The following is a 15,000-nucleotide window of genomic DNA, read 5'->3' on the forward strand; positions in this document are numbered from 1 at the left end:
TATACTACTTACTGTGTGTGTGTGTGTATACTATACTACTTACTGTGTGTGTGTGTGTGTGTGTACTATACTACTTACTGTGTGTGTGTGTGTGTATTCTATACTACTTACTGTGTGTGTGTGTGTGTATACTATACTACTTACTGTGTGTGTATACTATACTACTTACTGTGTGTGTGTGTGTATTATATACTACTTACTGTGTGTGTATACTATACTACTTACTGTGTGTGTGTGTGTATACCACACTCCTTGCAGTGCTTGACGTTGCCACATACCTTGGTGATGGATGGATGGATGTATGTACTATATATGTATGTATGTATGTATGTATGTATGTATGTATGTATGTATGTATGTATGTATGTATGTATGTATGTATGTATGTATGTACTATGTATGTATGTATGTATGTATATGTATGTACTATGTATGTATATGTATGTACTATGTATGTATGTATGTATGTACTATGTATGTCTGTATGTATGTACTATGTATGTCTGTATGTATGTACTATGTATGTCTGTATGTATGTACTATGTATGTCTGTATGTATGTATGTATGTATGTATGTATGTATGTATGTATGTATGTATGTATGTATGTATGTATGTATGTATATGTATGTATGTATGTATGTATGTATGTATGTATGTATGTATGTATGTATGTATGTATGTATGTATGTATGTATGTATGTATGTATGTATGTATGTATGTATGTATGTATGTATGTATGTATGTATGTATGTATGTATGTATGTATGTATGTATGTATGTATGTATGTATGTATGTATGTATGTATGTATGTATGTATGTATGTATGTATATGTATGTACTATGTATGTATGTATGTATGTATGTATGTATGTATGTATGTATGTATGTATGTATGTATGTATGTATGTATGTATGTATGTATGTATGTATGTATGTATGTATGTATATGTATGTATGTATGTATGTATGTATGTATGTATGTATGTATGTATGTATGTATGTATGTATGTATGTATGTATGTATGTATGTATGTATGTATGTATGTATGTATGTATGTATGTATGTATGTATGTATGTATGTATGTATGTGTGAGAGAGAGAGAGAAAGAGAGTATAGTGTACTGCTTCTGTGCGAGTGTGTGTCTACACTGTACTGTGTGTGTGTGTCTAGCCTGTGTGTGTTCTCAATATTCACCTCCACACGTCCTCTTGTCCAGTAGCTTGTACCCGGTGGGACACTGGCACTCGTAGCCTATTGGTCGATCCTGGCAGATGTGAGAACAGCCGCCGTTGTTGAGTGAGCACTCGTTGAGCCCTGGGAGAGAGGTGAGAGATAGTGACTAGGAGAGGTCTTTTTAGCATCTGGGTCGTGCTCATTCGGGAACGAAATGGAAGAAAACGGGCTGAAACCAGGAGGGACTACCTTGCCTTGTCCAATAAGAAATTCCCATTTTCAATTTTCCAAAAGCAAAATGTTTTAAAACGTTTTCCATTGAGTGTCCAAATGAACACGACCATAATATTAACTGACAGAGGGGCCCAATTCCATTTCTAATTTTCTGTTCAGTCCATCACCCCACTTGCTCAGTTCCATCCATGGAATCCCCATCCAGTCCTGAGTGAGTCAACCTTCAGAGGCTTCTCACCAGCTCTGATTCTCAACATCACCAGGCTTTCTCCTCTCCTCTTCGCTATCACCCTATCAAATGACTGTCACTCAATTCCGCTAACATGTTAGTCACCGTTTTGAAGTGTGACTGAGCTAGTGAAGGAAGTGAGTGAATGAAAAAGGAGAAAGTGAATTTAGATTGAGATATATTCCCACTTCCTTGAAATAATCAACAAACAGAGAATCGATGGAGGTTGAAAAATGCTTTCCACCAATCACGATAGATCAGTGAATAACAGCCTACCGCAAGGGCTGAAAGAAGGACACATCACAATCAGAATCTATTTGAGTATTCCAGTAAGCCAGTGTTCACCTACAGTAGTCTGTGTGAGTGGGTGATCAGTGTGGGTGATCATTTTCACAGGGGATTTGGGAGGTGACCTCTAAATGATGGCTCTCTATACATGAGCACTGGTTTGAAAAGCCTTTACAGTTTTCACTCTCAAGTACCCTCGAGAGGCTTTCCTGACACACACACACACACACTTTCTTCCCTCTTTTGTCCCTCTCCCTCCACGCCCCCTCTCCCTCCACGCCCCCTCTCCCTCCACGCCCTCTCCCCTGCCCCATCTCCCACCACGCCCCCCTCTCCCTCCACGCCTTCTCCCTCCACGCCTTCTCTCCCTCCCCCTCCCCCCCTCCCTCCCTCCCTCCCTCCACCCTCCCTCCACGCCCCTCTCCCTCCACGCCCTTTCCCCCCCTCTCTGCCCCCTCTCCCTCCACGCCCCCTCTCCCTCCACGCCCTTTCCCTCCCCGCCCCATCTCCCTCCACGCCCCCCCTCCCTCCACGCCCCCTCTCCGCCCCCCTCTCCCTCCACGCCCCCTCTCCCTCCACGCCCCCTCTCCCGCCCCCCTCTCCCTCCACGCCCCCTCTCCCTCCACGCCCCCTCTCCGCCCCCTCGCCCCTCCACGCCCCCCCCTCTCCCTCTGTATGTATGTGTGTGTGTTGTTGTGCAGGTGTGTGTATGTGTATGTCTCTGTATGTGTGTGTTGTTGTGTATGTGCACTGAGCGTATTAAAGTGTACACATATACAAATGTAGGACCTTAATTTGATCACTCTGTTGCTGAGAATTTTAGCAGACACTCTTATCCAGAGCGACTTACAGGAGCAACTAGGGTTATGTGCCTTGCTCAAGGGTACATAGATTTTTCACCTAGTCAGTTCAACGATTTGAACCAGAAAATTTTTGGTTCTTGGCCAAAGGCTCTTAACCATTAGACTACTTGCTGCCACTTTCATGTATCCTCATTTTGACCAGCTTATAGTCTAACCACCTATCAAGCAGCACTATAGACTAAAAGTTCAAAACCTGCAGGATTATTTTTGCTGTGACAATACATGTCAAATTAAGATCCTACACCTGTACATGTGTGTTTGCCAGTCTCTGCTGTTCTAAGGGGAACATCTTGTGAGTGAAGGGTTGAGCGAGCAGAGGGATGAGCTAGGTATCAAGGCGGATGATGAGAGGACCGGAGTCAGAGAGACAGAGAGAGAGAGAGAGAGAGAGAGAGAGAGAGAGAGAGAGAGAGGGGGGGAACCAGAGTCAGAGAGAGAGGGGGAGAGATAGAGAGGACCGAAGTCAGAGAGACAGAGAGAGAGAGAGAGAGGGGGAGAACCAGAGTCAGAGAGAGAGGGGGAGAGATAGAGAGGACCGAAGTCAGAGAGACAGAGAGAGAGAGAGAGGGAGGGAGAGAGAGAATGAAAGAGAAACAAAGAAAGTGAAGGAGAGAAAGAAAGAAACAGAGAAAGCGAAGGAGAGAAAGAAAGAGAGAATCAAAGAAAGCAAAGTAGAGAAAGAAAGAGAGAATCAGAGAAAGCGAAGGAGAGAAAGAAAGAGAGAATCAGAGAAAGCGAAGGAGAGAAAGAAAGAGAGCGGGAGATAAAAGGACAGAGAAAGAGAGACAGGGAGAAAAGGGAGGAGAGGAGCTCTCTTTGCCCTTGATCTCTCCTCCCTCCTTCACTCTACCCCTTCTACCTTCCCTCCCCTCACCTTCCTCTCTCAATCTTCCTGTCTTTTCGCAGCATCGCACAATTTATTTTGGCCCCCACTCCCCTGCAACCCTGTCTCCAGGGCTTTGGAGGTGTGTAGTCTCCTCCCAGGCTGTACAGCATGTGTTCATGCAAATCTGATTGTGTGTGTGTGTGTGTGTCTTTCACACGGTATGTGTGTCTTTCACAATGTGTGTGCACCCGCGTGGGTGAGTTTTACAGTATATGTTTATGTATGGGGTGGCAGGTAGCCTAGTGGTTAGAGCGTTGGACTAGTAACCGAAAGGTTGCAAAATCAAATCCCCGATCTGACAAGGTAAAAAATCTGCCGTTCTGCTCCTGAACAAGGCAGTTAACCCACTGTTCCTAGGCCCGTCACTGAAAATAAGAATTTGTTATTTAACTCACTTGCCTAGTTAAATAAAGGTAAAATAAAAATAAATGTAGCTGTGTACATCTGTGTGTGTGTTATTGTGCTATGTTTGCTCTCTCATACACACTCACTCAGTCAGTCAGTCACTCAGTCAGTCACTCACTCACATACAGTGCCTTCAGAAAGACAACCATTTTCAAGTCTTGCCATAGATTTTCAAACCAATTGAAGTCAAAATGGTAACTATGCCACTCAGGAACATTCAATGTCATCTTGGTAAGCAACTCTACTGTAGATTTGTCCTTGTGTTTTAGGTTAGTGTCCTGCTGAAATTTGTTTCCCAGTGTCTGGTGGAAAGCAGACTGAATCTGGTTTTCCTCTAGGATTTTGCCTGTGATTAGCTGTATTCCGTTTATTTTTATCCTAAAACCCTCCCTAGTCTTTGCCGATGACAAGCATACCCATAACATGAGGCAGCCACTACCATGCTTGAAAATATGAAGATGATGTGATGTGTTGTGTTGGATTTGACCCAAACATAATGTTTTGTATTCAGGACAAAAAAGTTAATTTCTTTGCCACATTTCTTTCAGTATTACTTGAGTGCATTGCTTTCTGTACAGGCTTCCTTATTTTCACTCTGTCAATTAGGTTAGTAATATGTTTTTTACCCATCTACCAATCGATGCCCTTCTTTACATGGCATTGACAAACCTGCCTGATCTTTACATTTTCTATTTAACTAGGCAAGTCAGTTAAGAACAAATTCTTACTTAAAATGACGGCCTACCCCCGGCCAATTGTGCACCGCCCTATGGGACTCCCAATCACGACCGGTTGCGATACAGCCTGGAATCGAACCAGGGTCTGTAGTGACGCCTCTAGCACTGAAATGCAGTGCCTTAGACCGCTGCACCACTCAGGAGACCTGTAAATCTTTGTGCTTGAATCTGTGCTTGAAATTCATTACTCGATTGAGGGACCTTATAGACAATTGTATGTGTGGTGTACAGATGGGTTAGTCATGAATAAATCATGTTAACCACTATTACTGAACACGGAATGAGTCCATGCAACTTACTATGTGATTTGTTAATAAGGATCAACCCCTTTCTTGATGACATACCCAAATCTAACTGCCTGACGCTCAGGACCTGAAGCAAGGATATGCATATTCTTGATACCATTTGAAGGGAAACACTTTGAAGTTTGTGGAAATGTGAAATTCATGTGGGAGAATATAACACATTAGATCTGGTAAAAGATAATACAAAGAAAAAAACATAATTGTTGAAATGCAAGAGAAAGGCCATCATGTATTATTCCAACCCAGGCGCAGTTGAGATGTTGTTCACTAGATGGCAGCAGTGTAATGTGCAAAGCTTTAGACTGATCCAATGAACCATTGCATTTCTGTTCAAAATGTTGTGTCAAGACTGCCCAAATGTGCCTAATTGGTTTATTAATTATTTTTCAAGATCATAACTGTGCACTCTTCTCAAACAATAGCATGGTATTATTTCACTGTAATAGCTACTGTAAATTGGACAGATTAACAAGAATTTAAGCTTTCTGCCAATATCAGATATGTCTATGTCCTGGGAAATGTTCTTGTTACTTACAACCTCATGCTAATCGCATTAGCCTACGTTAGCTCAACTGTCCCGTCGGTGGAACACCAATCTGTAGAGATCCTTAAGAGGTTTTAATAAGCACATTGTTACTCCTGAACTTATTTAGACTTATTCAAGAAAGGGGTTGAATATTGACTCAAGACATTTCAGCTTTACATTTGTTATTAATGTATATAAAAAATATATATATTTTTAAAAATCCACTTTGACATTATGGGGTATTGTGTGTAGAATCAGTGACAACATCAAAATGTCATCCATTTTAAATTCAGGATGTAACATGACAACATCTGGAAAAAAGGGTGTGAATACTTTCTGAAGGCATATAGAGTCATCCAGCCAGACATAGAGAGCCAGCCAGCCAGACATATAGAGCCAGCCAGCCAGACATATAGAGCCAGCCAGCCAGACATATAGAGCCAGCCAGACATATAGAGCTAGCCAGCCAGACATAGAGAGTCAGCCAGCTAGCCAGACATATAGAGCCAGCCAGCCAGACATAGAGAGTCAGCCAGCCAGACATATAGAGCCAGCCAGCCAGACATAGAGAGTCAGCCAGCTAGCCAGACATATAGAGCCAGCCAGCCAGACATAGAGAGTCAGCCAGCCAGACATATAGAGCCAGCCATGCATAGAGAGTCAGCCAGCCAGACATATAGAGTCAGCCAGCCAGACATATAGAGCCAGCCAGCCAGACATAGAGAGTCAGCCAGCCAGCCAGACATAGAGAGTCAGCCAGCCAGCCAGACATATAGAGCCAGCCAGGCATAGAGAGTCAGCCAGCCAGACATATAGAGTCAGCCAGCCAGACATATAGAGCCAGCCAGCCAGACATAGAGAGTCAGCCAGCCAGCCAGACATAGAGAGTCAGCCAGCCAGCCAGACATATAGAGCCAGCCAGCCAGACATAGAGAGTCAGCCAGCCAGCCAGACATAGAGAGTCAGCCAGCCAGCCAGACATATAGAGCCAGCCAGCCAGACATAGGGAGTCAGCCAGCCAGACATATCAAGCCAGCCAGCCAGACATATCCAGCCAGCCAGTCAGACATAGAGAGTCAGCCAGCCAAACATAGAGAGTCAGCCAGCCAGTCAGACATATCGAGCAAGCCAGTCAGACATATCGAGCTAGCCAGCCAGACATATCGAGCCAGCCAGTCAGACATAGAGAGCCAGCTAGCAAGCCAACCAGCCATGTAGACAGCCAGACGGAGTGTCAGACATACTGTTGACACAGCCAGCAAGCCAGACACACACACACACACACACACACACACACACACACACACACACACACACACACACACACACACACACACACACACACACACACACACACACACACACACACACACACACACACACACATTTGTTTCTCTCCCCTTTGATGAGCACACAGAGGCTTTTCTTCTCTTGATACAAATTTGACTCGTGCCCCTCAACGCTTTGAAATGCAATGGAGATAGCCACTTTGTTATGGTGAGCATACACACAGCATTGCATAAGTGCTAGCTTGCAGACACACACACATCTGCATAAGTGCTAGCTTGCAGACACACACAGCATTGCATAAGTGCTAGCTTGCAGACACACACACACACAGCATTGCATAAGTGCTAGCTTGCAGACACACACACAGCATTGCATAAGTGCTAGCTTGCAGACACACACACAGCATTGCATAAGTGCTAGCTTGCAGACACACACACAGCATTGCATAAGTGCTAGCTTGCAGACACACACACAGCATTGCATAAGTGCTAGCTTGCAGACACACACACAGCATTGCATAAGTGCTAGCTTGCAGACACACACACATCATTGCATAAGTGCTAGCTTGCAGACACACACACATCATTGCATAAGTGCTAGCTTGCAGACACACACACATCTGCATAAGTGCTAGATTGAAGACACACACACATCTGCATAAGTGCTAGATTGAAGACACACACACCTGCATAAGTGCTAGATTGAACACACACACATCTGCATAAGTGCTAGATTGAAGACACACACACATCTGCATAAGTGCTAGATTTAACACACACACATCTGCATAAGTGTATAAGACAGTAGTTTTGGAATTGTTAGTTAGATTACTTGTTGGTTATTACTGCATTGTCGGAACTAGAAGCACAAGCATTTCGCTACACTCGCATTAACATCTGATAACCATGTGTATGTGACAAATAAAATTTGATTTGATTTGATTTGATAAGTGTTAGATTGAAGACACACACATCTGCATAAGTGCTAGATTGAAGACACACAGCGATTACAGCTGTGAGTCTTTCTGGGTAAATCTCTAAGAGCTTTATTGAAAAACCTCCCTGGCCTTTGTGGTTGAATGTTTGAAATGCATTGCTTGGCTGACAGATGATTGTATGTGTGGGGTACAACGATGAGGTAGTCTTTAAAGAATCATGTTAAACACCAGTATTGCACACACAGTGAGTCCATATGCAACTTATGTGACTTGCTAAGCAATTTTTTTCTCCTGACCTTATTTAGACTTGCCATAAAAAGGGTCTGAACACTTATTAATACTTATTTATTTACTCAAGACATTTCAAATTTTACATTTTCATTAATTTGTAAAAAATTCAAAAAACATAATTCCACTTTCACATTATGGGTTATTGTGTGTAGGCCTGTGACTAAAAGTCTAACTTATATCCATTTTAAATTCAGTCTGTAACACATCAAAATATGGAAAAATCTAAAATATGGAATCATTTCTGAAAGGCACTGTAAATGTTCACTTTGCAGACACCAAAAAACATTTAGTTGTACATTCACATTTTTACACACACACACACACACACACACACACACACACACACACACACACACACACACACACACACACACACACACACACACACACACACACATACACACACACACACACACACACACACACACACACACACACACAACACACACACACACACACACACACACACACACAGGTTTTTCAATTCTATAATTTGTGAAAGTGGATTTTCTTTTTCATGTCCCTAAAACGATGACTTCTCAAATGGCTCCTTCTCAGGAAAACACAGATCGACACAAACATGTAGATACGCTAGAAACAGCTTTTCCGCCTCCATTTTGTAAAGAAAGAGAATAAAGATTGTGATCTAATCAATAGGTTGGTACTGGTGCCTCTGACTGAGCGCTGACCCTGGAGGTCACAGGTCACTCTGGTTCTCTGCTACACCACAGGGTGAGACCATTAAGAACCATGGAAAGAGGACATAGTCCATTTGAAGAGGACCCTCTCAGTGTGTGTGTGTGTGTGTGTGTGCTCTTGAGAGAGTGAGTGTCATCATGCAAGTGTGTGTGTGTGTGTGTGCGTCCGAGTGTGTGTTCTTACCACACTCCTTCTTGGGCTCATCAGAGCGGTCCTTGCAGTCCTTGACATTGTCACACACCTTGGCGCTGTCGATACACTCTCCGTTCTTACACAGGAACTTCAAGGGACCCTCACACTTAGTGGCTGTGGCAGGAAGACATGGGGAAAGTATTTTATTACAGACAAGCAGACAGACAGGTACAGGAAGGTACAGACAGACAGACAACCAGTCAGCTAGACATATAGAGCCAAAGAGCCAATCAGGAAGTTGGTCAACCAGCCAGACAGACACAAAGACAGCCAAGCCAGTAAAACGGGACAGACAGCCAGTCAGCTATATAGAGTCAGCCAGCCAGACATATAGAGCCAGCCAGCCAGACATACAGAGCCAGCCAGCCAGACAGACATAGAGAGCCAGCCAGCCATACATATAGAGCCAGCCAGCCAGACAGACATAGAGAGCCAGCCAGCCAGACATAGAGAGCCAGCCAGCCAGCCAGACATATAGAGCCAGCCAGCCAGACATATAGAGCCAACCAGCCAGACATAGAGAGTCAGCAGGCCAGCCAGCCAGACATATAGAGCCAGCCAGCCAGACATAGAGAGCCAGCTAGCCAGCCAGACATACAGAGCCAGCCAGCCAGACATATAGAGCCAGCCAGCCAGACCTATAGAGCCAGCCAGCCAGACATAGAGAGCCAGCCAGCCAGCCAGCCAGTCAGACATAGAGAGCCAGTCAGCCAGCCAGACATATAGAGCCAGCCAGCCAGACATAGAGAGTCAGCCAGCCAGCCAGTCAGACATATCGAGTCAGCCAGTCAGACATAGAGAGCCAGCCAGCCAGACATAGAGAGTCAGCCAGCCAGCCAGATCGAGCCAGCCAGTCAGACATATAGAGCCAGCCAGCCAGTTAGACATAGAGAGTCAGCCAGCCAGCCAGATCGAGCCAGCCAGTCAGACATATAGAGCCAGCCAGCCAGTTAGACATAGAGAGCCAGCCAGCCAGTTAGACATAGAGAGCCAGCTAGCCAGTTAGACATACTGTTGATACAGCCAGCAAGCCAGACACACACACACACACACAAAGCCTCCTACCCAGGGGTCTACACATACCGTTGACACAGCCAGCCTCATCACTCTGGTCAGGACAGTCATGGACCTTGTTACACTGCTTGGTGCCGTGGATACAGGAGCCATCCCCACACTGGAACTCATCTGGCCTGCACGTCAGTAGGGCTGTAACACACACACACATGGATACACACAGACGCACACACGGATACACACAGACGCACACACGGATACACACAGACACATACAGACGCACACACAGATACACACAGACACACACACAGATACACACAGATACACACAGACACACACACAGATACACACAGACGCACACACAGATACACACAGACACAAACACGGATACACACAGACGCACACACGGATACACACAGACACACACAGACGCACACACACAGACACACACAGACGCACACACAGACGCACACACAGATACACACAGACACAAACACGGATACACACAGACGCACACACAGATACACACAGACGCACACACAGATACAAACACGGATACACACAGACGCAAACAGATACACACAGACACAAACACGGATACACACAGACGCACACACGGATACACACAGACACACACAGACGCACACACACAGACACACACAGACGCACACACAGATACACACAGACACAAACACGGATACACACAGACGCACACACAGATACAAACACGGATACACACAGACGCAAACAGATACACAGACACACACACGGATACACACAGACGCACACACGGATACACACAGACGCACACACGGATACACACAGACGCACACACGGATACACACAGACGCACACACAGATACACACAGACGCACACACGGATACACACAGACGCACACACGGATACACACAGACGCACACACGGATACACACAGACGCACACACGGATACACACAGACGCACACACGGATACACACAGACGCACACACACAGACGCACACACAGATACACACAGACGCACACACAGATACAAACACGGATACACACAGACGCAAACAGATACACAGACACACAGACGCACACACAGATACACACAGACGCACACACAGATACACACAGACACACACACACATATACACACAGACGCACACACGGATACACACAGACGCACACACGGATACACACAGACGCACACACGGATACACACAGACGCACACACAGATACACACAGATGCACACACGGATACACACAGACGCACACGCGGATACACACAGACGCACACACGGATACACACAGACGCACACACGGATACACACAGACGCACACACGGATACACACAGACGCACACATACACAAGAAGGGGAGAGAGTTGGGAAAAAAATGTGACTACAGGAAGAAGAGTCTGTTAAACACTAAATAACTGAACTGAGGACTGAACTGAGGACTGAACTGAGGACTGAAATCAGCACTGAACTGAGGACTGAAATCAGCACTGAACTGAGGACTGAAATCAGCACTGAACTGAGGACTGAACTGAGGACTGAAATCAGAACTGAACTGAGGACTGAACTGAGGACTGAAATCAGCACTGAACTGAGGACTGAAATCAGAACTGAACTGAGGACTGAAATCAGCACTGAACTGAGGACTGAACTCAGCACTGAACTGAGGACTGAAATCAGCACTGAACTGAGGACTGAACTGAGGACTGAAATCAGCACTGAACTGAGGACTGAAATCAGAACTGAACTGAGGACTGAACTGAGGACTGAAATCAGAACTGAACTGAGGACTGAACTGAGGACTGAAATCAGCACTGAACTGAGGACTGAAATCAGCACTGAACTGAGGACTGAACTGAGGACTCAAGAAGCACACACACACACACACACACACACACACACACACACACACACACACACACACACACACACACACACACACACACACAGAGACACACACAGAGACAGACACACAGACGCACACACACAGACACACACAGACGCACACACAGACGCAAACAGATACACACAGACACAAACACGGATACACACAGACACACACAGACGCACACACACAGACACACACAGACGCACACACAGACGCACACACAGATACACACAGACACAAACACGGATACACACAGACGCACACACAGATACACACAGACGCACACACAGATACAAACACGGATACACACAGACGCAAACAGATACACAGACACACACAGACGCACACACAGATACACACAGACGCACACACAGATACACACAGATGCACACACGGATACACACAGACGCACACACAGATACACACAGACGCACACACAGATACAAACACGGATACACACAGACGCAAACAGATACACAGACACACACAGACGCACACACAGATACACACAGACGCACACACAGATACACACAGATGCACACACGGATACACACAGACGCACACACGGATACACACAGACGCACACACGGATACACACAGACGCACACACGGATACACACAGACGCACACACGGATACACACAGACGCACACACAGATACACACAGACGCACACACGGATACACACAGACGCACACACGGATACACACAGACGCACACACGGATACACACAGACGCACACACGGATACACACAGACGCACACACGGATACACACAGACGCACACACACAGACGCACACACAGACACACACAGACGCACACACAGATACAAACATGGATACACACAGACGCAAACAGATACACAGACACACAGACGCACACACAGATACACACAGACGCACACACAGATACACACAGACGCACACACATATACACACAGACGCACACACGGATACACACAGACGCACACACGGATACACACAGACGCACACACGGATACACACAGACGCACACACGGATACACACAGACGCACACACAGATACACACAGATGCACACACGGATACACACAGACGCACACGCGGATACACACAGACGCACACACAGACGCACACACGGATACACACAGACGCACACACGGATACACACAGACGCACACATACACAAGAAGGGGAGAGAGTTGGGAAAAAAAATGTGACTACAGGAAGAAGAGTCCGTTAAACACTAAATAACTGAACTGAGGAAACTAGGACTGAACTGAGGACTGAACTGAGGACTGAACTGAGGACTGAACTGAGGACTGAACTGAGGACTGAAATCAGCACTGAACTGAGGACTGAAATCAGCACTGAACTGAGGACTGAACTGAGGACTGAACTGAGGACTGAACTGAGGACTGAACTGAGGACTGAAATCAGCACTGAACTGAGGACTGAAATCAGCACTGAACTGAGGACTGAAATCAGCACTGAACTGAGGACTGAACTGAGGACTGAACTGAGGACTGAACTGAGGACTGAACTGAGGACTGAAATCAGCACTGAACTGAGGACTGAAATCAGCACTGAACTGAGGACTGAAATCAGCACTGAACTGAGGACTGAACTGAGGACTGAAATCAGAACTGAACTGAGGACTGAACTGAGGACTGAAATCAGCACTGAACTGAGGACTGAAATCAGAACTGAACTGAGGACTGAAATCAGCACTGAACTGAGGACTGAACTCAGCACTGAACTGAGGACTGAAATCAGCACTGAACTGAGGACTGAACTGAGGACTGAAATCAGCACTGAACTGAGGACTGAAATCAGAACTGAACTGAGGACTGAAATCAGAACTGAACTGAGGACTGAACTGAGGACTGAAATCAGCACTGAACTGAGGACTGAAACCAGCACTGAACTGAGGACTGAACTGAGGACTCAAGAAGCACACACACACACACACACACACACACACACACACACACACACACACACACACACACACACACACACACACACACACACACACACAGAGACACACACAGAGACACACACAGAGACAGACACACAGACAACCCTTCTACACACACTCAATCCATAGTGGGGCAATAGCTGTACCAGTTAACCCGTGGGCTCTGTGATATATGATCTTCAGTATCCTGTCCCAAGATGGAGGCCGCTGCGGAGCCGTATCCCGCTCCTAGTAGCCATTCATTCCCATGCCCAGACTCCCTTCTAGAGACCACTAAAAAGCACTATTATATAAAGCATGGGGGAGATGATTTAGTGTCATCAGGAGATAGAGAACAGTGTGTGTAGCTGAGCCAAAAGTCAGACAGTGACTCTTTTTCCCAGTCAGTGTGTGTGTGTGTGTGTGTGTGTGTGTGTGTGTGTGTGTGTGTGTGTGTGTGTGTGTGTGTGTGTGCAAAGCTAAACTAGCTCGTAACTTATTCAAAAGCATGGGTCACATACACGTAACTGACAGAATAATGACAACACTAAATGAGTAAATGAGGGATACAAAGTATATTGAAAGCAGGTGCTTCCCCACAGGAGTATTTCCTGAGTTAATTAAGCAATTAACATCCATTCATGCTTAGGGTCATGTATAAAAATGCTGGGCAGGCCATTATTTTGGTTAGCATGGCTTTGCCCCCATAGGATGACAACACCCCCATCCACAGAGCACGAGTGGTCACTGAGTGGTTTGATCCACCACAATAAACAACAACACCAAATGATGTATCTTCTTGTGGAAGACTGGTGTCACATCCCTCCTATAGAGTTCCAGACACCTGTAGAATCTATTCCAAGGTGCATTCTATATTTTATTAGGACCCCTTAATAAAAGGTGTTCTGGCCCAACGCCCCATTAAGAAGCTTTATGTTGGGGTTTTCTTGATTTTGTCAGTTACCTGTGAGTAATATGCATCATGACCACCACGTTAGTGTACGCTACCAGCCACTTTGGATAGAGCATCATGACCACCACGTTAGTGATTATAGTGTTATAGCTCGCTGTGGCAAACCTGAGACCTTGCTATTATTCA

The 15,000-nt window shown here is 45.6% G+C and overlaps 1 protein-coding gene across 1 annotated transcript in view; it reads right to left on the reverse strand.

Annotated features, from left to right (window-relative positions):
• LOC112226393 (low-density lipoprotein receptor-related protein 8-like) overlaps positions 1–15,000 on the reverse strand; it is a 90,324-nt gene that overhangs the window by 43,260 nt on the left and 32,064 nt on the right. The window contains exons 3-5 of the mRNA XM_042307871.1: positions 10,145–10,267; positions 9,053–9,175; positions 1,201–1,320 (exon numbers count right to left, since the gene is read on the reverse strand). Coding sequence (XP_042163805.1) covers positions 1,201–1,320; positions 9,053–9,175; positions 10,145–10,267 — 366 coding nt within the window. The remainder of the gene's footprint in view (positions 1–1,200; positions 1,321–9,052; positions 9,176–10,144; positions 10,268–15,000) is intronic.

The sequence above is a fragment of the Oncorhynchus tshawytscha genome, linkage group LG28 (assembly GCF_018296145.1).
Source record: "Oncorhynchus tshawytscha isolate Ot180627B linkage group LG28, Otsh_v2.0, whole genome shotgun sequence".
Taxonomy (NCBI): Eukaryota; Metazoa; Chordata; class Actinopteri; order Salmoniformes; family Salmonidae; genus Oncorhynchus; species Oncorhynchus tshawytscha.